This window comes from Diadema setosum, chromosome 9 (assembly GCF_964275005.1).
Source record: "Diadema setosum chromosome 9, eeDiaSeto1, whole genome shotgun sequence".
NCBI lineage: Eukaryota > Metazoa > Echinodermata > Echinoidea > Diadematoida > Diadematidae > Diadema > Diadema setosum.
This window is the reverse complement of record NC_092693.1, coordinates 15,998,988-16,023,057: the sequence shown is the minus strand read 5'-3', so window position 1 is coordinate 16,023,057 and position 24,070 is coordinate 15,998,988. Positions and strand designations below refer to the sequence as shown.

Sequence of the window (24,070 nt, the reverse complement as noted above, 5' to 3'; positions counted from 1 at the left end):
ATAGTAGGCCTACAGTATACGCATATACAGTTTGACCTCGATTATCCGGCCATGTCGGGACCGGTGCTCATCCGGATAAGCGAATTGGCCGGATGTGGGAGACACAATGTTAATGTATATAGCTGCCGTCCATGTTGCAGTCCCAGTGCACTGGCAGCTTGGCAAGTAGCGTACCCCGCAATGGTGGTGTAATCTATGCTAGCCTGCGTAAAATTGTAGTCCCTTCTTCACAAATATAAAGTATATCTTAATGTGAAAATCATACATGTTTTAACTCATTAGATATTGAGAAACCTATCATGCACATCTTATGAAATCAGTGAAATAGATCCATGAAAAGATGTTAAAGTCACTGTTTTTTTCTCAATTTTTGGATGAAAAAAAAGGTCCTTCACTGCGTGAACACGTCCGCATAATAGAGATTTCTGGATAAAAGGAGGCCGGATAATCGAGGTCGAACTGTACTCACATATAACTGGAAAATGCTATTTTCAGTGTACCCAGTGACGTGAAAAGGAAAAATTAGTTTGCGCTTCTAATTCTTGAAATGTATCTCCTGCAGGTGTTCTTCTGCTGCATGATATCAACAGTCACTACAGATCTCTTCAACTCAGCCTTCTCAGCGTTCCGCTATCAGGGTGATTTTGGCCTCTTTAAGGCAGAAAAGTACATCATGTTTCAGGTTGGTAAGGCCTTGTAATCTTCTCAGACAACTATAATAATTCATTTTGAATTTCGGGTATGCATAATTAGACATTTTGAGTTATTTTGCAAGTACATCACATCATGTAGATTCATGGTATGTTCACGCAACTTATGATGCTAGGGCAGTGCAATTAGAATGAGTTTACATTCAGTGGATTTCGAAAAGAATATCTTGCATTTGAAGCAAACATCCACTGTTACATGGCTAAGGTATGGCCCATGTGCACTTGAATAGTTAGTGGTCTTGTCTTCATGTTCTCTTTATGCTGCTTTTTATATCTAGATTACTGCTTCATTTGCTTTGACAAGGCATCAAATAGATCATTATCTAATGTATGTATCTGTTTGCCCAGAAGAGCAATTCCTATGTACTCATCATGGAAACAGTCAATTTGTTGGAATCGTTTTGTCGTTTTCTCTGTTGCCATTTTTTAGTTCCGTGTATTTTTCAAGCTCAGGTGCATTAAATGAATGGGGCATCTCTATTGATGCTCTCTCTTTTATGTTTATTTGTTTGTTTGTTTTTTCTTTGTGGTTAGGTAAGAGAAGGCCTGGACGTGAACATCATTATGTTCATCCCAACGGTCATCATTGGCGTCATTGGCGGTGTCCTGGGGGCGCTCTTCGTCTTCACCAACCTGAAGCTGACGAGGCTGAGGCGGCGGCTGCTGGCCCAGACCAAAGTACCGTGGCAGCAGAAGCTGATGAAACTCTGCGAGCCATGCATCATCATCGTAGGTCCCGTTTTATGGCTTCCATCCCCTATTGATCTTCAACATTTTCCAAAGTGTCAATCATGACTTCTTACATAGCCACAGTAAGTGGCTTTCTAATCCCGAACTATGCTTGTTATTGAAGTTCTGCAAATATGTCAAGATGCCAATGATGGCGATACTGCATTTGTTCTTGCAACAACTGCTCTGGTCTTATTTTCTCCAAGGACTTTGGGTTTGGGTTATGGTTGTGATAGGGTCTTACAAAAATGTAGGTTTAGTTTGATTTGAGGATTAGGATTAAGGTTAGGGTTATGTGTGTGGGTTGAATTCATGTTTGGCTATTAAAATGTGCAGGAGCAAATTTCATAGAAATGCCAATGATGTGTTGCTTATACATGGCATGTTTTATTATTTGATTCATGTACTTATAGTATGTTGGATAAATGTACCAGAAAGCTGCTCAGGGTCTTGTTGTGGTATATTGTAATTTGACTAGTCAAGCATGTCGCCAGCCTGATTAAGAACAGTAGTCCGCAATCCGAGTGATATTATTCTGGAAATAACTCTCACACTCTATACAGGTACTGGTGGTCACTGGCACAGTGTTTTTACCAGCAGCCTTCAAATGTTCACCCATCACATGTTACTACGAGGGTGAAGATAGACCGTGAGTGCTCAATCATTCGAAATAATGTTGGTATTGATGTCTTTTATTATGACAGTATGATACTCCCAAAAGCCTGCCACAGCAGTGAATGCTTGCTTCCCTGAAAATCAAAGTTTGAGTATTTTTCTGTACTCTGTTTATTCTTTTGCTGGATTTGGCTTTCTCATTTCAATGCATGTAATAAGGAGACTCATCAATTTGTATTACATTATTTACCTGGTGTACAAAACCTATTTTCTTACCCTGCTGAGGACAATTTGATTTTACTACAACACACATTTCCCATAGACATTTGCCTGAATATACTTGGGACTCGTCTTCAACAGGTTACATACCATCACAGTCACGTAATCATATAAACTTGTGTTTAGAATTCCTGCAAAATGCTGTAAAGCCAGAAGTATTCACAGTATGAATTTTTTGCGCATTGCCTCTGGCATTCAATGTAAATAATGCAGACAAGAACTTTCATGTGCAGTTTAGTTTCATGAATCTTGGCTCCATGCAAAATTAGTGAAAATTTTGTCTGCACAAAAATTTATGGCTTTACAGTATTCTCCTCTTTTGTCTCTTTTAGTTGTTGATTTTATAGATCAGTAAAAACGTGCCATCAGTCAAAAATAATTCACATTTGATTGGAGTAAAAAATATCCCAAGATTGTTTTTTTTTTTTTTAATGGAACTAGCTTACTAGCTGTGATTGCCAGTATTGTGTCTGAAATGCTCAGGTGATTGTAAATGTAGAATGTGATATAAGACTGCTTGCAAATTCTGGTTACCAGGCCAACAGGCTACAGCCCAAAGTGTCTGGATTCAACCAGTGCTACGGAGGGATCAGTCAGCTTATACACCTGTCCTCCCGGAATCACGGAAAGGTTCGACAACGGCTCCATCAAATTCAGCAACAAGTCTTTCAACCAAGGTTAGCATTGACGGACCCAAGTGTTGAAGTGAAACAAGACTTTTCATGCAGTCTAGCAAAATTCAAATATTTACCCAAATTTAATTGTAGAAGGTGATGACCACAAAGTGAAAAATATACAAGGAAGATGACCAAGAGGAGAAATATTCATATCAAATGAAAATGAATGAATTACAATCTACAAAACCGTTGAAATTATGTCATATTTTTATTCAGCCCTGATGGAACCACATGACACCAATCTCTACTGCTTAATCTTTAATGTTTTACCAGATACTTGGTTAGTTTGTCAGTCAACAGTGTCGCATAAAATGATTACATGGCATGTAATATATACTTCATTTTTTAATGATTCTGAGCGATCACGATTCTAAGCTTTCTGGTGATATCTTCATTTGGAAGCTTAGAATTATGATCATTCAGAAATACCAAAAACATGAAATCAATGTTCAGTGACTTTTAAAAGGTCATGTTCAGATTTAAAGAACAAAACAAAAACAAAACTACTGCATCTCTCTGTCCAAGTCGCCTATATCTCTCTGTCTGTGCAGTCGCCACTCTGCTGTTTGTGACTGGAGAGGAGGCTATCCTCCACCTCTTCTCCAGGGAGACCCACTGGGAGCTGACCTACGGCGCCCTTGTCACCGTTCTGGCCTTCTACTTCGTCATGGCCTGCTGGTCCTGTGGGCCGTCCATTTCGGCTGGCCTGGTCGTCCCAATGCTGTAAGTGCTTTTGATGATGATGATATTATGATAAGGTCTTCTTTATCCAGGGTAGCCTCTTCAGTGTTGCCACTGCTCTACCTGAGGGCCCTGCCATTATTATTACCCCAGCGTTGCCAGGTACCCATTTATACACCTGGGTCGAGAGGGATGTGGTGGGTAAAAACATCTTGTCCAGGAACATAAGCACTAGACGGGGAATTAAACTCGAGTCCTGTTATTGGGAGTTGGGAGTCTTATCCACTATGCCATGAACTTGCTGCAAATATAACCATGCTTATTAAAAAAAATAGAAAGAAGAGGAAGTACACAAAACAATAGGCAGTAAAGTCATATTGAGTCATCAGAATATTTCATTTCTTTTGGTGAAAGTTCTTCTTTTTTCTTTTTTTCTTCTTTTGAAGTGCCATGAGCACTAAAGTGTGGACCTGTGCACTATATAAATAGCCCCTATTATTATAATTATTTTTATTATTATTATGAAAGTGAAAGTATTGGAGTTTGCCTTTACATCCTTATCCTCTTTAGATATTATGCATTCCTTTCATATACTGACCTTCGAATTCTTCATTGTCAGTTATGAAACAAAAGCAGCCATTAAAGTATTCCAAGACTGGCTTACGACAATAGAATTGATTGTCGTGGGAGCGATGTGGAAAGCTGTCATGGGTGATTTATGACCAAGTTTCTTTGTACAGGGAGAAAGTCCTTAGTCCCAAGCATAATTGCTTCAAGCTCAAATGAGGATATTTTTTCCCATGAATAGACTCTCACATACTTTCACAGAGCAATTGGCTATGTACAGAAGATTTCATATTGATTTTTTATCTAACATTTTCATGCAATATTGTTTAAAAGGTGGTATCGTTATGGTGAAAAAAAAAAAACCACATGATTTTCAAAAGTGAAAAGACAACATGCTGATATCCACTCCAGTTACATCGGGGGTCTGTACGGTCGCCTGATTGGCCTCACCATGGTCTCCATGTTTGGGGTCATGACCTCGGAAGACAATGCCTACTGGGCATGGATGGACCCGGGAGCCTTTGCCCTGATTGGTGCAGCATCCTTCTTTGGGGGTGTGTCCAGGCTTACCATGTCACTCACAGTCATCATGGTGAGTGAGTACATACGGTGAATATGGTACAATATGGCCTCATTCACACACACATATAAGTTATCGGTTTTTGCATCATTATGCGAAATCGATTCTATTTGCCATTGTTCACACAAGGCCAAACAATGACCAGAGCATAAACCTGGGCTCCCTATTGTGGCTATTAGCACATGGGATGTTAAAAAAAAAGAAGAAGAAATTGATTGTTTCTTCATGAGCTGTTCACACACACAGCACGCCAGGCAAATTTTTGCAAGGATTTCAAAAAAAAAGAAAGAAAGAAAGATCCACTTATTTTTTGTGTTGCGGAAAATGGAGTGAGTGTACTATGTGAATAGGTTGATTCCAGTGACAGGGTGATGATAATAACTACATGGATGCTGTAAAGGTCTCTGGACCTCAATATTAAAGGTACTTATTATATTAACAGAACAAGTATGTTTAATAATCAACACTGAGAGAACTTGTTTTTCTTCAGTACATTAAAGGTATTGTTTACCATTGGGAGCAGTGATTTAAAAATATTTAAGTTTTTATCACATTCAATGCATATGTGTTGGTCAGTCGTGTCACAAAACATCCTACCGTATAAACATTTTACAATAAAACCTTGAGTATAAGGAGATATCACTATTTTTCTCAGTAAATCATAACTGCAGATGGTTTATTCTACAAACAATTTTATTATAACTTTTGTTTTAATTTTGTGTATTTAACAGTACTTAACATTGATTACACTGATTAAATTTTTTATGTTGGTCGTTTCTATTTGTAACTCACATTTTAGATCTATTTTGAAGCATCAAAGCTGGATTTTTATTTCATATGCAAATGGTAAATAGTGCCCTCGAATAACTAGTATTTTCATTCCCCACAACCTATTTTCCCCCTCCCCCTCGATCTCCCCACCCCATCCTCCCTTTTGTTTTTGTCCACTACCAAGATGGAGATAACGAATGACATCCAATTCCTGCTACCGATCATGGTTGCCATCATGGTGGCAAAGTGGGTGGGGGACTTCATCACCCACCCCCTCTACCATGCCCTCCTAGAGGTCAAGTGTATCCCCTTCCTGGACGAAGAACCGGTCATCATGCATGAAGGCAAAAAGTGAGAAGACCAAGCAGCACTCTATCCAAGTTGATAACCTATTATTGCACAACTCGACTTTAGCGGTGGCCCGGGGCCACTAAAAATTGATACTGGGCCACCAAATTAAAAAAAACTGTCTTTGAGAGTTTTGGTGGCCCGATCTGGCAGCTAAAATTCAAAATGAATTTGAATATTGGGCCATCAGAATGTCAAATTTCAAAGATTCTAGTGGCCCGAATGGCCACTAGAATATGTTGAAAGTTGTTTACTTCTCTGTTGTCATGTTTAAACATGTAAAATTATCTTTTAATTTTTTGAAGAGCCATGAGCACCAAAAGTGGACCTGTGGGCTGAACAAGTAGCCACTATTATTATTATTATTATTATTATTGTTGTTATTATTATTATTATTATTATTATTATTATTATTATTATTATTATTATTATTATTATTATTATTATTATTATTATTATTATTATTATTATTATTATTATTATTATTATTATTATTATTATTATTATTATTATTATTATTATTATTATTATTATTATTATTACAAGAGAAAAGAGTTTTGTTGAGCCCTGCCTATTGTATGTGTAAAGAGTCAGTCTAACTCTTTTTCTTTTTTTTTCAACATTAAGTGTTTATTTTTTTCGTCTTGCTGTCTTATGCTTTAGTTCTGTTATTTTGCTAGTACTGTTGCTCCACCCCAACTTTCATGGTCAATACCTTTTTTTTTTTTTTTTTTACATTAGTCCAGTTACTTTTGTTTGTTCAGTCTGATATTTTATGTCTGTTTCAATTTATGTACATATTAAGTTGTCTGTGCCTTTGCATTGTTTGTAGAAATTGGCATATTGTAAGTTGTGATAGCAATTGTAACTACTGTATGTCTAGCACGCTGCGTGGACAATGATATAGACATATCTGGGGCATGACAACACTCTAGTATATTACACTAGTTAATTTCCTGAAGAAATGAGATTAGATTTTGTTTCCACAAAATATGAGAAAAGTATTTATTTCCAAGCTATTGGAGGAGAAAGTTGCACTTAAAGATATTTATAGCCATCATTATTTGAGTCTGGAATATATTCTGTATGACTGTCAATGCTGTACTTGATTTGCATTTCAAAATCTTATGTGAAGATATTCTATTTGAACAGGCTGATTTATTAAAAATCATATTCTTTTTAATTTTTTTTTTATGTGAAATTCAAAATGGATGATGCCAGTGTGAACTTGGAGCTATACCAATCACGGCACGCCATGGCCTCACCGGTCAGGACTGTCCATCCGAGGATGAGGGTCAGTGACCTGGCTACGATGCTCCTGGAGACGGACCATGGGGGATTCCCCGTTGTCAGGGGGGGAGAGGATGCCCTGGCAGTGAACCAGTTTATGGGTATCATCACCAGGTGAGGTGCAATGCTTGGTCACTATTTGTGTAGATATTTGCCAGATAAGGTTGAGTTCATCGAGCAGGGCTGCACACTAATATATTTTTTCGACTGGTCTGACCTGTCTGTCGGACCAGCAGGTACCCAGTTTTCCGATTTTTAATGGTCCATTCCTGAAAAAGTTACTGGTCTGACAGTGATTTTTACTGGTCCTGAACCGTCAGACCAGTGCCTGTGTGCAGCATTGCATAAAGCCAATTCATCAGATATGGACACAATAACATTTAGTAGAGAATACATATGAAGGGTTTGTTTGCAAAAACCGATAAGTCCATTTTTAAAGATTTTGAAGTACAATCTCTGTCATAAAGTACAAAATAATACCTTTTAAATGATATATTGGTCACTACATATCGTCGGTTGAGAATGATAAGGGCGTTAAGTTGCCACTAAACCCATAGTGTTCACGACCACTTAACGCCCTTCTCATTCTCAACAGACGATATAAAGGTATATTTTTGAAGTTATGGTCAAAAGAAGCAAAAAATTTCTTATTATTCTCTTTATTTTTCTTGACCTTTAATCGCAAATATCTCCATTTGGCAAATGTGGACTTATCGGTTTTTGCAAACAAACTCTTCATATACTAATAGCACACCCGTCACGTGTATGAATGTAGGGAAGAAATCTCATGATGAATATCAGTGTGAAGGATTAGTGTCAACTTTTTGTGCATTTGTAATGGAGGTTTTTGTTGTGCAGTGATACTTGTTTATCAGGATGAGGTCATTGAATATCATAGTAAAAAAAAAAAAAAAGATAAGCCAGATAAGCCATTTTTGAATTTTGAAGTGATGCTACAGAGTGTACTATAGTACAATAAGAACCAGATAAAGAAACATTATAGGGTTGGATTGCCCACTCGGAAAGAAAGAAGTTGCAAGTAACTTTTGTTGTAGCTGTTTCTTGGAAAGATGTCACATTTTCTATTGGAAAAAAACAAAAAACAAAAACATGTGTACAGGATTTGTGAAAACTGTCCACAGTACCTTGCAATGCAAGGTTTTTTTTGTTTTTTTTTGTTTTTTTTTAAGAATTTGTCATCAGAAATGAATGTGAGAATAAATTTATGACAAAAACTGGCAGGGGTATTAAAAAAAGTTAAACCTGTTGATGTTGATGGCTTGCTGTTTTGGTTATGACTTGCGAGTATTTTCTATGTCTTCTGTTATCACTAGGTTCTGCAACTTTTCTTTGTTGATCTTTGTGTCCCGATGAATGTACCATGTCTTATTCTGTTTGCCTGTGTTAGGGTGGAGCTGATGGTGATTCTATACAGTGAACAACTCTTTGAGGCTCCCACGGATGCGAGTACAGAGACTCCTGAAATTAATGCCCTAGATTACCAAAAGGTCAGTATCATCATGTCATTGCATGTGTGTGTGTGTGTGTGTGTGTATGTACATGTGTCTGTAGTCTTCTTATACCCCCAATCCACAGAAATTTTCTCTCATCAGTCACTCATCGGAAGCAAAGTTTGTTGCTTCCGGCCACCCACCGAAGTATATCGGATTGCAGTCTGATGAATCTGACTTGGTTGGTCGACTATCGGGTGAGTGTCGGACATGTTGCGCGTGATCCTCGTCGGACAATTTTGCCTCATCAAATCAGTTCCCGACATGTCTTACACTCACCTGATAGTCGACCAGCACACGTCGGATTCATTGGAGTGCGATCTGATACGCTTCGGTTGGTGGCCGGAAGTGATACACTTTGCTTCCGATGAGTGACCGATGAGAGAAAATCTCTGTGGAATGGGGGTATTACCCCTTTAACTGCTGTTTCTTGGTTAAAGGGGAATTCCAATCAGATATTAAAATGTTGCTTTGTACGAAAACAGAATAATCAGAGATGTAGATCAGAGTGTAGATTCTGGGGGAAAAAAAAATTGGACACGTAAGAAAGTTATGAATGTTCAGTGTGTAGAGAAGGTAAGGTAAGCTGTCAACTCTGTGTGATACTGGTGATGAGCAGCTCTCCATTTGATTTGTACAAAAACATTTACCAATTTCTATTTTTCTCCTGAGAAAATTTTCTTCAGCCTGTTCTTTATATGTAATTAGTTTAATAGATTTCTGTGTGCCCTCCTCAGTGGATTATGAATATTCGTGCCCAGATATTTGAGAGAAAGGAGACTTTATTCTATTTAGTGCACAAAACAAATCAAGAGCTACTCAACATACAGAGTTGACAATTTGCCTTACATTCTACTTGTTTACTATTTACGAAACTTTAGTATCGAATTTCTGATTGTTCTCAGTTATTCACTGATCAACTTTTTCAGATTTTTTCTATTTTCATGCCAAGCAACACAATAGTAGGTTGGACTTGCCCTTTAATTGTTCTGCAGTCAAGCTGATAAGCATTGATGACCATGGAAATGCGTGGGCTTGCCCAGGTTCCATAGATATGCAAGCCATATGGCTTCATTGTAAAATCTACCCGTTTGTACTTAAGCTGTTGCCTCAGGAATATGATCAATGTCCATAGATGTGGCACATGGTGTACCAAGTGATGGTATGCAATGGGTTAGTGCTTGGCTTGAGTAAAAAGGTCATCTTAAATCCTTAGTAAAACACCCCCTGTGGAGCCCATTTCATAAGAGATCTAGGATGGCATCTCTTGCAATAATAGCGACTTCTGGTAGCAACATAACAGCCAATCAGGAAGCTGAATTCTTGGCAATCCAGCAGGAGTTGCTATCAAAAACACTTTATGATAGATAGGGCCCTGGTTTCATAAGATGTGAATGAGACTGCGACCAACCAACTTATTTCATAATGTCTTCTTTCACTGCAGAACCCTGCTTGTCCCGACAGCTCTATACTTAACCCTAACCAGGCCAGGCTTTTTGGGGTGTTCTGTGGTCGGGGAGGGTTGATTCAACCCCCCTGTGAGATCTCAGCCGTCGATCGTGCAATCGCCATGAAAATTGGGACATGCATTACCTGTGGCATAATCTACCAAACTATACAAAAAGAAATGGAAATTTTCATCACATTAATTAATTGTGCTAATATATGCATAAAATCATACATATTGCCCTAAATCAGAAAGTAAAGCTCCTAGAATCCTAATTTTTGGCGATAACATTCTTTGTAGCATTCCTAACAATGTACTTCCAAAAAAAAATGGCATCAAAATTAATTTCTTATTTATTTTATTGTTTCATGAACTTCTTATGTATTTCTCTGTTTTTCGACCCTTTGTTTTATCTTTTTTTTTCGCAAAATTTATGACAGAACCTATTTCAAGCATAATCGTGCTGAAATTAATTGATTTCAGCCTATGAAAGTGAAAATAATCATATCTTTATGAATAAGGTGAGAAAACTCTATTTGCATAGACTTAATACACAAAATCACGTTTTTGAGCCATTTTCGGTCTGATAGGCATGTATATAAGGACGTGCAGCATCGTAATGGTATGCGCAATTTTCGCGAAGATTGTGTCAAAAGTTGCACGAGACTTGAAAGTAAAAATTCAGCGAATGGCGCAGTCAGAAAATTTCGCGCAGCGGAATAGTCGCAAAAAATGTCAAGGGGGGTTGATTCAACACCCCCCCCCCTACCCTCCTCCGGCCCTTTTAAGGTTAACATATGATATCATGATATAAGTTACTATAAAAGCTGTTATTTCTGCAAGGGTTTAATTTTCATGAATCTGCTGTTGGCCAGTAAATTTAACACCACATGAACATATAGCTACCTGATCTTGATCGCATTAAATTTGCAGCAACAAATATTTGTAGCAGTAAAGTGGCAGAGTGACTAGACAGGCATTAATGCACTTTAGTACGAGAGCCTGGTTGTCAAATCGGGGAAAAAAAAAACATCTCTTGAAAATGTCTGTGACCCCCACATTTGCGAAAATAACAGCTTTTACAGTATGTCGTAACTAGCAGTATCCTGGACCTTTGTCTCCGACATCGGTTTTTTGACTTGAAATGCTTTGCTTTCTCTTGAAAGGTGAGGTTGGACCACCTGAAAGACGACAGAGCCGCAAAAGATCTGCTCCACACTTACACTGAAGAGGAGAGATACAACGACCTGTATATCACATTGGTAAGATATTCTGTACTAATCTTGGTCAGTGGCAAATCCACCACTTTATCTTTTCTTAAAACTAAAGAAAGAAAAAAGTGAAAGGGGGCGCGGGCGCCCCCTTTAATTTCTAAAGAAACCATTTTTAGTGCCCCCCTCTACGGAATTCCTGGATATGCCCTTGTTGGTTGTGGTACATAAGATTAAAGAGAGGTGTTGTCCTACATTTAGATATGACTCACATACCTACATGTAGCGATTTGTGGAGAATTGCATCATTATATTCTCCTATTGAATTTCATACCCCACAAGCATGATGGAATAAAGGTGATCACTGTACACATGTTTTCTGAAACCCCAAAAGGTTTGAAGAAAGGTTGCAGGTATTTAGACAATCAAAGAATCAGAACACAGCATGATTACTCCGCCTAGAAGGTTATGTTGTTGTTGGCATTGGCTCGTTTGTGTGTCTGATGGCAAAATAACCCAAAAAGTTATGAATGGATTTGAATGAAATTTTCAGGGAAAGTCGATAAAAGTTGAAAGATGATTAAATTTTGGCAGTTATCCGGGTCACTGTCTGCATCCAGGGGTTTTATTTGAAATTTTTTGAAGGATTGTCAGTGGGAAATAGGGCCAACATACAAGGGAAATCGGGCTGTGCGGATTTGAGGCTTGCACACGCGAACTTATCTAGGAGCGTGCGCTTGAGGTGTAGTAAGAAGCTAAGGTAGAGACACTCAAAAGGATTCTTATTGTGTATGAGAAACAGGGCCATTTTTACCATACAAATGTTTATATGGGTGGAAAGGAGCTGCTTGGCGGAGGTCTGCACTCTCCGACTGCTTTTCTAGTTTGTTATGTCACAGGAGGGCAACAATATAAAGAAACTATGAAGAAGATTCTCCATTTTTTTTTCCATTTTGTTAACATAATGAAAGAGGAGTCAATAAACCTCTTTCAAGAGGTGGGGGGGGGGGGGGGTTATACTACCCTTAGCATTATGTCAGTAAATAGTCAAAAGAATACAATTTCTTTACACTGTCCTGCTTTCACATCGCAAATTGTTGTAGTCTTCTGATTCAGTGATGATGGATTCAATCCAAACTTTTAAAAATTCATATTCTCTGAATGGATTTCACCATTGTGTACCACTCATATTTCAGCATTCAGTGAATATGCACGTACATTTAGGGTGAAAATTTCCCTTTAGTTGTGATATTAACGTATGTTCCCCTTAAACTTGCAGATGCCGTATGTGAATCGGTCAGCGCCGTGCATCCCCGACTATTTCTCCCTCCACCGGACGTACATCATATTCCGCACCCTCGGCCTGCGCCACCTGACGGTCGTCGACAGCCGAAACAACGTGGTGGGCATCATCACAAGGAAGGACCTGATGGGTTTCCGCATGGAGGAGAAACTGGCCCCGGTCCTCCACCCAGCCCCACCCGTCTTAAACAATGGACTTTCCGCGGGGCAGGACACCATCCATGTTGAACTTGCATCAGTGAGTGATATCTAAGGGAGGAGGAGCAAATAAGGAGTCCATTCCAGACTAACCCCCAAATACATGTTTATTTGTGTGTGTGTGTGTGTGTGTGTGTGTGTAGTGTGTGACATTACAGTTGAGCAAGGGCGGCATATTTTTGCATCAGAAGACTAATCAAGGTGTTGTTTGCAGCTGTTTTTTTTGACACGTACGGAAGGACAATCAACTTTATAAAATGCTGTCATCCTTCCCCCTGTTGTTCTGATGGGACTAATCAGACGCTGCTTTTTGAGACTTATTTTTGTTTTTAGAATGGTGCTGTTTCAGAAGGGTCTGGGACAGATTATAACCCAGCAGCAACTAACTTCACCCTTCCCTCTCCAGTCTCCCACTATTCACACCAGTATGTTTCTTCTCTTATTCTATTCCCCACAAGATTCTGAAGTCCACAAAGTGACTTTGCAAAGGATCTACTCTGTTAATGTAGGCAAAGGGTTAATGGACAAGTATCTTACATACAGTTACTTCAGAAGCCAGCACAGTAGGATACTGTAGTGTAGACGTCAGAGAAGTTTTCCTTATGATAAGTGTTGTGTAGTTGCCATTTGATCTGTCATGGTTGTATGTTGGGGGCACGATGGGGGGGGGGGGGGGTAGGAGATTAGCAATGCAGGCATTATCCACATTGAGGCTGTCTTAATTGGAAAATTGTCTGTGATAAACATGCCAGTGGATTCTGGATTTAAAGAACTCCACATGTTTTTGCAAATTGCTGGTCTGACATTCATACGTCATTTCATTTAGTTGCCATCTATTCAGTCCTTGGGATTGTCGAGAGACAAACAAAAATATAGTGGTGTTTTGTTGACCAAAATAGATCGTCTGTCCATGGATTATGGAGTTTTGAGACATGGAAAGCATTCATTTACTCTCGTGTCATGAAACCTTTACTCCAATGAAGTTGTAGGTTGTAAACTTTTTTTTTTTTTTTGCTTTTTATTCTGGTCTATTTGTTTTATGTCCCTGATATTGCAAAGACTGCATTTAATTTGCAACATTAGTTTTTTGTTTGTGTTTTTGTATGTAAAACTTGTAAATTTGATTATATACATCACAGAGATTTAGTGCCATTCTCAGGTGAGTAATATGGAAGATTAGTTGCTACTGGGGCCTCCTAATTGAAATAAATACTTCGAACTGCTCTCTAACGTGACCGTTAAGACACAAGTGGTTAACTTTCATTGTGCAAGTCTCCATCTTGCTCACCTTGCTTTACTAAATAGAGTGATATCATTCAAATCAATGCATTCTTGTGTCGAGCCTTCATCGAATTTAACCCATTGAAGACTACTCCCGAGTATACTCAGGCAGATATGGGAAATGCGTGTTATAGCAAAATCGCTTCGTCCTCAATGGGTCAATTAATCAGCTCTGATTATTCAGTGTTCTGGCATCAGCCGTGATACAAATATCATGGGCTTACGTACTTGGGTTGGATATGAACCAACAATCTCCTGATTACTAGACAGGCATGTAGTATCCACTACTAGACTACCAAGCTTCATTAATTTGAATAAATATGCAGTACCCTCCGCATGCTGTATGGATAATGATAATAAAGATAATACTAGAAGATAATCAGGAGATTGTTGGTTTGAATCCAGTCTGAGTATGTATGCCCATGATTTTGGTATCGTGGCTACTACTAAAATACTGAGTAATCAGTGCTTATTTACATTGATAAAAGGCAATTTGTCAATCAGTTGCAATAAAGAGTAAAATCGGTTAAACAGAATAGTAGGGGTCTCACCAATCAGGGATGTTTGTAGCAACCACTTTCATATCATAAACCAAGAAACTTTCACGGCATGAGATTTGCACAAATTGCCACTAGCATTCAAATGCATACATTGTAGAAGTGTAGATAAGAACTTTCACATGCATTATAGTTTTGTGAATCACGGCTCTTGCAAAAATTGCGAAATTAGAATGCACAGGAAAATTCCTGGTTTTGCAGTATCTAATTTGGCAAAGGTGATGATGTCATTACCTTGTAAGTTTTCCTTTTAAAGTGCAGTAACCTAGCAAAGATGACCTTCAGGGGCAATGCACTGTAAGGTCATTGACCCCTAATACACGACTTTACCAATATTCATTGTACAAACCAATGGGAGGGATATTGGATGATGTTATCATTGGCCATCCCAATTCGTGTATGTTTTAAAATGAAAACATGTGAATCTTGAAAATTCTGTAACTTTCTCAGTCTAGGTCAGATTTTGATAAAATTGTGCGATCGCCTTGTCTCATGGAATTAACCTGTTCCATACAGGAACCTGCTAGCCTGTGTATGATCAGCTCTTTGGGGAGTTCAGAATTCGGTATGAAATGGGTTAACAAGAGAGTGTGCAACACTACCTGGTATTCCCCGTACATGAATCTAGTTCCGTGAAATTATAATTCCTCTTGCCAGCGGATGTTTGTGCCTGGTACTGTAGTTGCTCTTATTATCGGTTTCATAATATGCACTGTCTTAGAACTTTCATTTCCCACCTTAACTTGACAGGGACTCTCTATCTAAACAGTATCTTACCACGTGACACCATGGCACATCATCTTTCATAGTCCGTAGATCCTGTCTAGATATTGGCTTCTTTGATTTCACTATGCACGTATGTAGTGTATGCACATACATCACTTTTTGATATGTAGGAGGTTGCACTTTATAACTGTCAGAATTGTGATTAAGAAGAAGAAGAAGAACAACAACAGACAAATATGGTGAGGTTTTGCATTTTTTTTTTTTCCTTTCTGATTTATGGTTGTGATGGTTGTTTCAAAAATCACTGCCAAGTAAATATGTTGAAATTTGGATGAATTTTTAATGCCATTTTCCCAAAACGTGTCATCAGCTGTTGAGATGATGGCTCTGCACTGCAAAGTCCAGTATACCCCACCAAACAAAGTTTGCAAGGGGGTATACCAGAAACAGGACATTGTGCAGTGGTGGGACAATGTGATCGAGTGAACTTTTTCAAGTTTATGAGTGACTGAAAATTAGTTAAGAAGAAAATGTGACAGTTATCAGATGTATGTTAACAATATACATCTTTTGAGTATGTCTGATGAATGTCTCTATGGCAACCATTTTATTCCAAGAAACAACTTTATGGTGCAATCTACTTAATTTCTTTTTTTGAATACTTCTGTCAGATCTTTGGATATGAAATGCTCGTGCCATTTTATGTGTAAAATAGTTTTTCAAGTATGTGACAAGCTGTTGCCATGGATTGCATTGAATAGGATGAAATTTCGTGGAGCGACTTACTTCCACAGTTTTCGATTTTTTTTTTCTTCAAGTAATGCTTGTGGTACCTATGATTGCCTTGTGTTATAATGGACAAGACATGATTTATATTTCTGTCAAACCAATTTATTGCCATGATAACAGTTTAAAGTAAAAATATATACATATATGGAGCAAAATAATCTGAAACATTTGTTAGAGAACTTGTACATGGAATGGCCTTTAGATGCTTTGATGAAAAATGTTTTTCACAACTCAAAGGCGCCATTGCCTATTCAACTCATTATTTCTAGTAAAAATAAAAAAAAGTTATAAAAAATTTCAGTGATCTTCGTCTGTGATTTTTTTTACCAAGCAACAAAGTACCAAGATGGATTTTCCCTTTAACACTTGCTCAAGGAAACCCAGTGGGTCCCTGTCCAAAGACTATGAGGATTTCTAGAGTCTTGTAGGGAACAAGTGTAGCACTCATACTGGTACTTTTCACCACATGCAGAATAATGACCTGTATAAGTTCCACCCAACCTGTGGAAGTGGTCCATACACTGGTATGGGAACACACTATGTGTCAACGCGATACCTCTCTCTGTGTATTTTGTGAGGATGATATCACGTTGGGAGAAGAAAGATATTCACCATGGCATTATTCACTTGGCACTCTGCTGATTTCAGAAATAACATGTTGCTATTGACATATGATCTACTCTGTCCCCCCCCCCCACCACAGACTGTTTTTATTTTTGCTAATTGTCATAAGCTGATTGCTACTAAAATGGTCTCTCTCTCCCTCTCTCTCTCTCTTCTGTTTTCTTTGCACAAAATTGACCGCACTGTTTTTTTTTTTTTTCTATTTTTGTTTCACGTGCAAGGTTAGCATGTTTTTACTATCTTGCCCTTAAGAGAGAAAGGAGTGTTTGATGAAATATCAAAGGCTTAAAGGGACAGTGATAACCAAACAACGTCAAAGTATGTACTGCTGTTACTCAGTACTGCCACATAAAATGCTGTTAAAGATACCAACTATGTGAGTACTAGAATATTTCCGTGGGGCAAGTGTAGTGTGAACTGAATAACTTTTTGCTTGATATTGAAAGAATTGCACAAGCACACCTCTCCCTTTGAGTCTGTCATATTCCCTCCCTATCAAAGTGTAATTTTAAAAATATCCTGGTTTCCTGCAGACAAAATGGTAATGACATCGTATTTCCATTTTTTGTTGTTGTTGATATGTCAGCATTTAATTTGTGCTTTGATAAAAATGAAATGATGATGTTATGTAGACCAAAGAGCACAATATGATCCTTTTTGTCATTATAATAAAGACATGATTTGTATGTTCATCAAACCAATTTATCACCATGTTACCACAGTTGAAGAGAAATCTAGAAAACCAAACCTTAAAACGTATAGGAGCAAAACACTCCCACACATTATATGAAATTGTTATGAAACTTATTGAGTGGAATGAACTTTTCATGTTGTTGTGGAAAGGGTTTTTCACAATTCCAAGGAGCCTTTGCCATTTCAACTGTACTATTTAGAGAAAACAACTCTGTGTATGTTTATACATGTAGTAAGATGTTGGGATAAGGCAGGGGATGACACAAATACATTGTAGCAGCACAAGTATGAAATTGACTGATTTTGGCTATGGTATCATTGCAATGTATTTTTCTTTTGGCTTCAGCTAGTTAGTTTTATACCTTTAAGAGCTAACGAAGATATTACTTAATCACAGGTAAGTGATGGATCAAAAAAATTTTTCCAGAATGAGTGAAAGTTTTTACTGCACAACTCGTACTGGAGACGGGTGTCTTATTTAGTCTCATTGAGTTTTAGGGTCTTGTTATAACGTTAGTGGTTTATGCACCTGCCATGACATGTTTTATCTGTACTAATCCCTTAATTGAAAGGAAGGAGCCCATATTACAATGTGTCTCAAGAGACGTTGATTAATCGATTGTTTTACCACAGCCAGAAGTAGCGCAAACTCATGATGTTGAGGGATATGGCATCTCATTAAAGTCTGCAATGATTGTAAGATATTTGAACCATTTACCCTTTTTTTTTCATTCAATGAGGATGTGTCCACCATGCAAGGAAAAATTCAGCAAAATGGAAGAAGATATTTGCTTTTATCAATCACACTTATCTTAATTCACAATACAATGCTACCAAATTTCATCCATGGATGAATTTTGGCGTGTATTGTGAAAACGTGAACAAAAGTGGGCTCCTACCTTACTAAATCACTTCATATCATACAGAGCTGTCATTAATACATTATTTTCATCCATGCCTTGTTGTATCACACCTTATTAACAGTAATTGTTTTAAAGCTGTACTAATAAATATAAATGCTTTATGATACCAAATCATTCTGTTCTGTGTTTTCTAACTGTCTATCTTCTTGTCTGTCATAAAACAAAAGTCTGGCTAGCTGTCACCTTCTCTCAGTTCTAGTAGCAATAATTATTGTAGTCGTAGAATTACGTGCATCGCACAGATCTGCGCACTATCACCTTGTGATGAGAACGATAGCAATGATGCTTGTATGTAGGCAAATTCCGTTTTAACGAGAGAGTCGGGACCACGAGATTTTTCTATTAAACGGAATAAGAAAAATGGACATAAATTAATAAGGGTAATGTTAACAATTTTACTAATAAAATCCTCTCCTACTAACGAAATCTCGTATTTGTGTTCGCTGAGACGGGGTTCGCCAGTGTGCTGCATTTTCTGTACGTTCTCATGTGTGATGGTGAACACTCTTAACGGCATATACATGTAGTACATGTACTAGTATTACTCCAGTGGCTGGAATGAATGAGGTACTCGCAGTGTGATCTATCCATTCACCTGAGTGGGCACTCCAGCCAACGGTTGCACACAAGCATGCGTTTGCTCATTTTAGTTTACAAGACCAATAAGATTCCGTCAATAATCCCAAACTCTTTCCCCACACGAGTCCTCGACAGGATCAACTCACGCCACCACCACCTCTCTCACTTTACGGTTCCATGACATTTGCTCCTGCGACAATTTCTCCCATGAAATATCTGCACGCTAAGTCATACACAAATTCTACCTACAAACATCACCCTAACCCTAATTCTAATCCGCACATCAAACTGAACCTAAAACCATATCACAACCCTAACCTTAATTCCTTGGAGAAAATAACACCGGAGCAATATTGTCGCAGGAGCAAAATGTCGTGTCACCACGTTTCGTACCGGTAGGTTTGATTCCGCGTTCCACAGTAGTCCGCATCGCTTACCGATTCAGTTTCTCTTGGCTCGTTTCGTGATTCATCGTTTTGAATTTCACATCTTCACTTCTCTCTCTTATCTCCTTGATTTTCCTACCTTCTCCCTCTCTTCCCTGCTTTTTGGGTCATCTTTCTCCTCGCTTCCACCCTCTTCTGAGCCCTGTATCCGATTTTACACTCTGTTCTTCCTTTAATATTACTGTCCCATTCTCCTATTCTGCCATCTCCACGAGTCCAACTTAAATTTCCAGCTCACCGCTGCCCCACGACTGTCACAATTTGCCTTCCTTACACACTCTCCATGTCACTTCCCTCCTCCACTCTCGTCTTTGTAGGTTCTTCTTTCACAAAACAACAGTCCTTTTAAGGACTACGTACACGTGGTGTTACCGCAAACATCTCTTCCTCACTTACATCACCGTGCAAACTTTCAAACCACGCATAACCCTAAGCACAACTCGCACGTTGAAAAACATTTTCTAGAGTCTACTAAATGCTGACATGTGATGTAACGATAGAGATATCTTCTTGGTATCTATCTCTATAGATGACACCTGCAGAATGTCTACTTCACTTCAAGACACCGTTGTTTAATCTGATTTAGTAATCATAAGCCCCAATCATCAATGCATAATAATGCATGGATATTCGTTTCATTTTAAATCAGTGAGAGTGATATGGGCGATACGCAAAACTCAGAAAGCACAGACCATCACATGATCATAACTGTGTACCGGAGCGTTACAAAAGCTCCCGGAAAGAATTTATTGGGCCTGCGTGACGCCAGACTCTTACTGCAAGTAATGACAGGGGCCTGATCATTATTGGCGATATCGCAATTTTGTGGCATTTCCGCTCACAAACACCGAGAGTCTTCAAGCGAAGCCACTTCGAGAACTCTGGAACACAATAAGGTCATCATCAACAGCAAATCAAGTGTAACAAGAACATTGGCAATGTTCGTAAATCTAGGGCAATCTAGGGCTTCCATAATTAACCTTCAAGACATAATCCATCATAACAGGCCTACCCTGTTTTCTATCGACCACACCTACATAACAGCCACCTTTAGCTGTCATTAGCAAAGTGATCGCCGCGTAATGTTGTTGAAGATATAAAGTTTCGTGCAAATCTTTGACTAAAATCCTCCTTATTTGTCAGTCAGTCAACCTTTGTGTCCTTCTTTCTCTTAAAATATCTCCGAAGGATGTCTCGTGCTCCTTTTCGTCTCTTTTTCATTTTCTTGGTTTTGTTTTCTTTGGCTTTTTTTTTTTTTTTTTGCTGGTGTCTCTTAGTTGAGAGTCAAAAATAATGTTGCGCGGGATCCCCATTATGTAAAACGCAGGAGTATACGTTGCTAACACATTGCCTATACTTCAACTGGTGATGCAATGTACAGTGTCTACTATGAATAGTAGGATCCTCGAAAGTAACGGATTTGTACTCGGTGAAAACTCGTGTGACGAACGTAGTTGTTTGTGGAGTACGACGAAATGCTTGCACATAATTTGTGGTGTCAGTGTTTTTTTTTTTTTGGGGGGGGGGAGGTAAAGATCAACAGTGGTAAAATCTAGAGTTATGTCCACGATTAACACTTTCACACACTGTAGCAACAGCGACTAGAAAGGAAGAAGATACGATTAGTTCCGTTACGATTAGCATAATGAGGACATCAGTTCACCTCCTAGATTTTAAAAAGACCGTAAGATTGAAATCAACGCGTCAGAGCAACGAAAACTCCTTTACATCTGGACGTGGAATAAGTACTGCATGGAATTTAGAAAAACCGCATGTTTTCGCAAAAACTGGGATTTTCGTAGTCAGTGGCGTATCTAGGGAGAACGGCGCCCGGGGCAAGCACGAAAATTGCTCCCCTAATTTCTGAAAAAGTGTTCAACCCCAACCCCATCCCGGTAGGGACTTTAAACAAAGTCCACGTGATGCTTTTTCAAGCACTTAAAAGGGATCTTTTTCAGGGTGATTTAAATGTAATGAATTTTGATAGATTTTGGCGAGCGAGCGTAGCGAGCGAGCCGAAAATTTTTGTATTTCAGCTTACAAAACATGGAATTCTTGTCATTTTTTGCTTATTAAATCTCACATGTATAGTGACGACCTTATAGATAACGATTTATACCAACAAACTCTAAATTAGTACGAGCGAGTGAGCCGAAATTTGTACAGGTGTATATTATTTCTGCGTCATCATTACGTTTTTTTTTTTAATCTTTTTTAATTTTTTGCGCCCCCCCCCGTATGTTCGAAACCGTTGGCGTCCTCTTTTGATCCAATCGGCGATCGCTTCAGAACGAATGAAATTGCAGTTGCTGCTCCGTGTAACATTTTTCCTGCTAAATATAAAATGACATGAGTGAACACAATAGACATTATCATTTTGTCCGCGTCATCGTCACGTTTTGTTCTTATCTTCTTCTCTTTTTTTATACAAATTTTGGCGAGCGCAGCGAGCGAGCCGAAAATGTTTGTATTTCAGCTTACAAATCATGAAACTCTTGTCATTTTTTGCTTATTAAATCTTACAATTCTAATCAAGATATAGTGACGGCCTTATAGATAACGATTTATACCAACAAACTACGGACTTGAAAAAATACTCTAAATTAGTACGAGCGAGTGAGCCGAAATTTGTGTATTTCCGCGTCATCATTACGTTTTGTTCTTATCTTGTTTGATTTGTTGTTTTTTGCGCCCCCCCCCCCTATGTTCGAAACCGTTGACGCCCTCTTTTGATCCAATTGGCGATCGCTTCAGAACGAATGAAATTGCAGCCGCTGCTCCGTGAAACATTTTGCCTGCTAAATATAAAATGACATGTGTGAACACAATAGACACTGTCATTTTGTCATCATCACGTTTTGTTCTTACCTTCTTTTTTATATAAATTTTGGCGAGCGAGCGCAGCGATCGAGCCGAAAATTTTTGTATTTCAGCTCACAGAACATGGAATTTTTGTGTGAACACAATAAACATTGTCATTTTGTCCGCGTCATCATCATGTTTTGTTTTTTTCTTCTTCTTTTCTTTTTTTTCTTCTTCTTCTTTTTTTTCTTCTTCTTCGTTTTTTTTTTTTCGTTTTTTGCGCCCCCAAGGAGTGGCGCCCGGGGCACGTGCCCCCCTTGCCCCCCCCCCCCCCCTAGATACGCCACTGTTCGTAGTAACAGTCACATTCATTAATGAGGCGATGATGACCGGTCTTCATATAACCGTCTCATTGGTTTTCTTCACGTTGAAGGTAATACAAATAAACAATAAAAAACATGGAATGGATAATGTTGCTGCCTCAATTTTCACTTCGTTGTAACCGAAATTTCGTTATAACCGTGTTCGTTATAACGGGAGTGCACTGTAATTGAATGTCACGCAAAGTTTCTGTTGTACATGTAATATCATTCAGTAGCTGCAGTTTTCTTGTTCTTTTTTTAAAAGAAACATTTGGAACATTAGAAGAATGAGCATTTCAAAACTTTAACTAGGACCATTCCATTATATTACTAGGGAGGTTGTGACAGTAATTTGCATATGATGGTAACTGTCATTTTGTTTGTGGGTTTGTGTGTGTGTGCGCTCGCGCGCGCGCGTCTGTGTGTGTGTATGTGTGTGTGTCACTGGTGTGGCATGTAACTATCTGTCTTATTTTTCCATGTAATTTCCAAACGTACAGTATTTGGCTCATTCGTGGTTCATTGATGTAGAGACGAACAATTGCTCTCATGAAGACGTTCATTGGTATAGTGAGGTGATGTTCGTTATATTCCGAAGGTTCATTTATCCGAAAATGTAAAGATGGCGCGTATTACTATTAACGAATCTTCAAAATTACGAACCTTATTCCCTTTTCGAACTGACGAACTTTCGGAATAACGAACTTTTTTTTTTTTTCATTTTCGGATTAACGAGCATATTCCATTTTCGGATTAACGAACGTTCGGAATAAAGAACCTTCAGAATAACGAAATGTAACCTTCCTTTCAGGCCATATCATGTTCGAATTTCGCGAGACCAAAAGTTCATTCCATAGCTGACTAAAGTGGGATTTCTACATGAGGCACTTTATATTTCGTATTATATATACATTTCCCACAGGATTTTGAGGATTGGGACTACATGGATGAGACTACCAATAGCCTTGACCAACAGTGAGGCAGCGTGCGTCAATTTCTACCATCCCATCTCAGCAGCCAAGATAGATGGGTCAATATCTTGTTCATCATCAATGTCATCGTCAACGTTATCATCGTCGTCGTCATCATCTTTTTCTTTTGCTTGATCTTTTATTTTCTTGCCCTTCTTTTTCCTTCTTCTTCTTCTTCTTCTTCTTCTTCTTCTTCTCCTTGTCCTCCTCCTCCTCATCATCATCACCATCGTCAGTATCATTCCACAGTCTGAAAAGCTGCCACATGTGATTTGAAATGTTTGAATTGTAATCAGTCTTGGTCCGGGGATAAACTCGGTAGATCGACTTTTATGTAGACGTCGCGAGTGCCGGAGGCCACATCATTCCATTAAAATCTCTGATAATCATAGCGGCATCCT

At 38.5% G+C, this 24,070-nt stretch overlaps 1 protein-coding gene across 1 annotated transcript in view; it reads left to right on the top strand.

The window, feature by feature from the left end:
* LOC140233015 (chloride channel protein B-like) overlaps nucleotides 1-23,816 on the top strand; it is a 30,041-nt gene extending 6,225 nt beyond the window's left edge. The window contains exons 8-19 of the mRNA XM_072313122.1: nucleotides 563-682; nucleotides 1,245-1,439; nucleotides 2,003-2,088; nucleotides 2,871-3,010; nucleotides 3,562-3,733; nucleotides 4,670-4,850; nucleotides 5,794-5,960; nucleotides 7,179-7,361; nucleotides 8,656-8,755; nucleotides 11,372-11,467; nucleotides 12,696-12,956; nucleotides 23,621-23,816. Coding sequence (XP_072169223.1) covers nucleotides 563-682; nucleotides 1,245-1,439; nucleotides 2,003-2,088; nucleotides 2,871-3,010; nucleotides 3,562-3,733; nucleotides 4,670-4,850; nucleotides 5,794-5,960; nucleotides 7,179-7,361; nucleotides 8,656-8,755; nucleotides 11,372-11,467; nucleotides 12,696-12,956; nucleotides 23,621-23,677 — 1,758 coding nt within the window. The 3' untranslated portion in view covers nucleotides 23,678-23,816. The remainder of the gene's footprint in view (nucleotides 1-562; nucleotides 683-1,244; nucleotides 1,440-2,002; nucleotides 2,089-2,870; nucleotides 3,011-3,561; nucleotides 3,734-4,669; nucleotides 4,851-5,793; nucleotides 5,961-7,178; nucleotides 7,362-8,655; nucleotides 8,756-11,371; nucleotides 11,468-12,695; nucleotides 12,957-23,620) is intronic.
* Nucleotides 23,817-24,070: the final 254 nt, after the last annotated feature.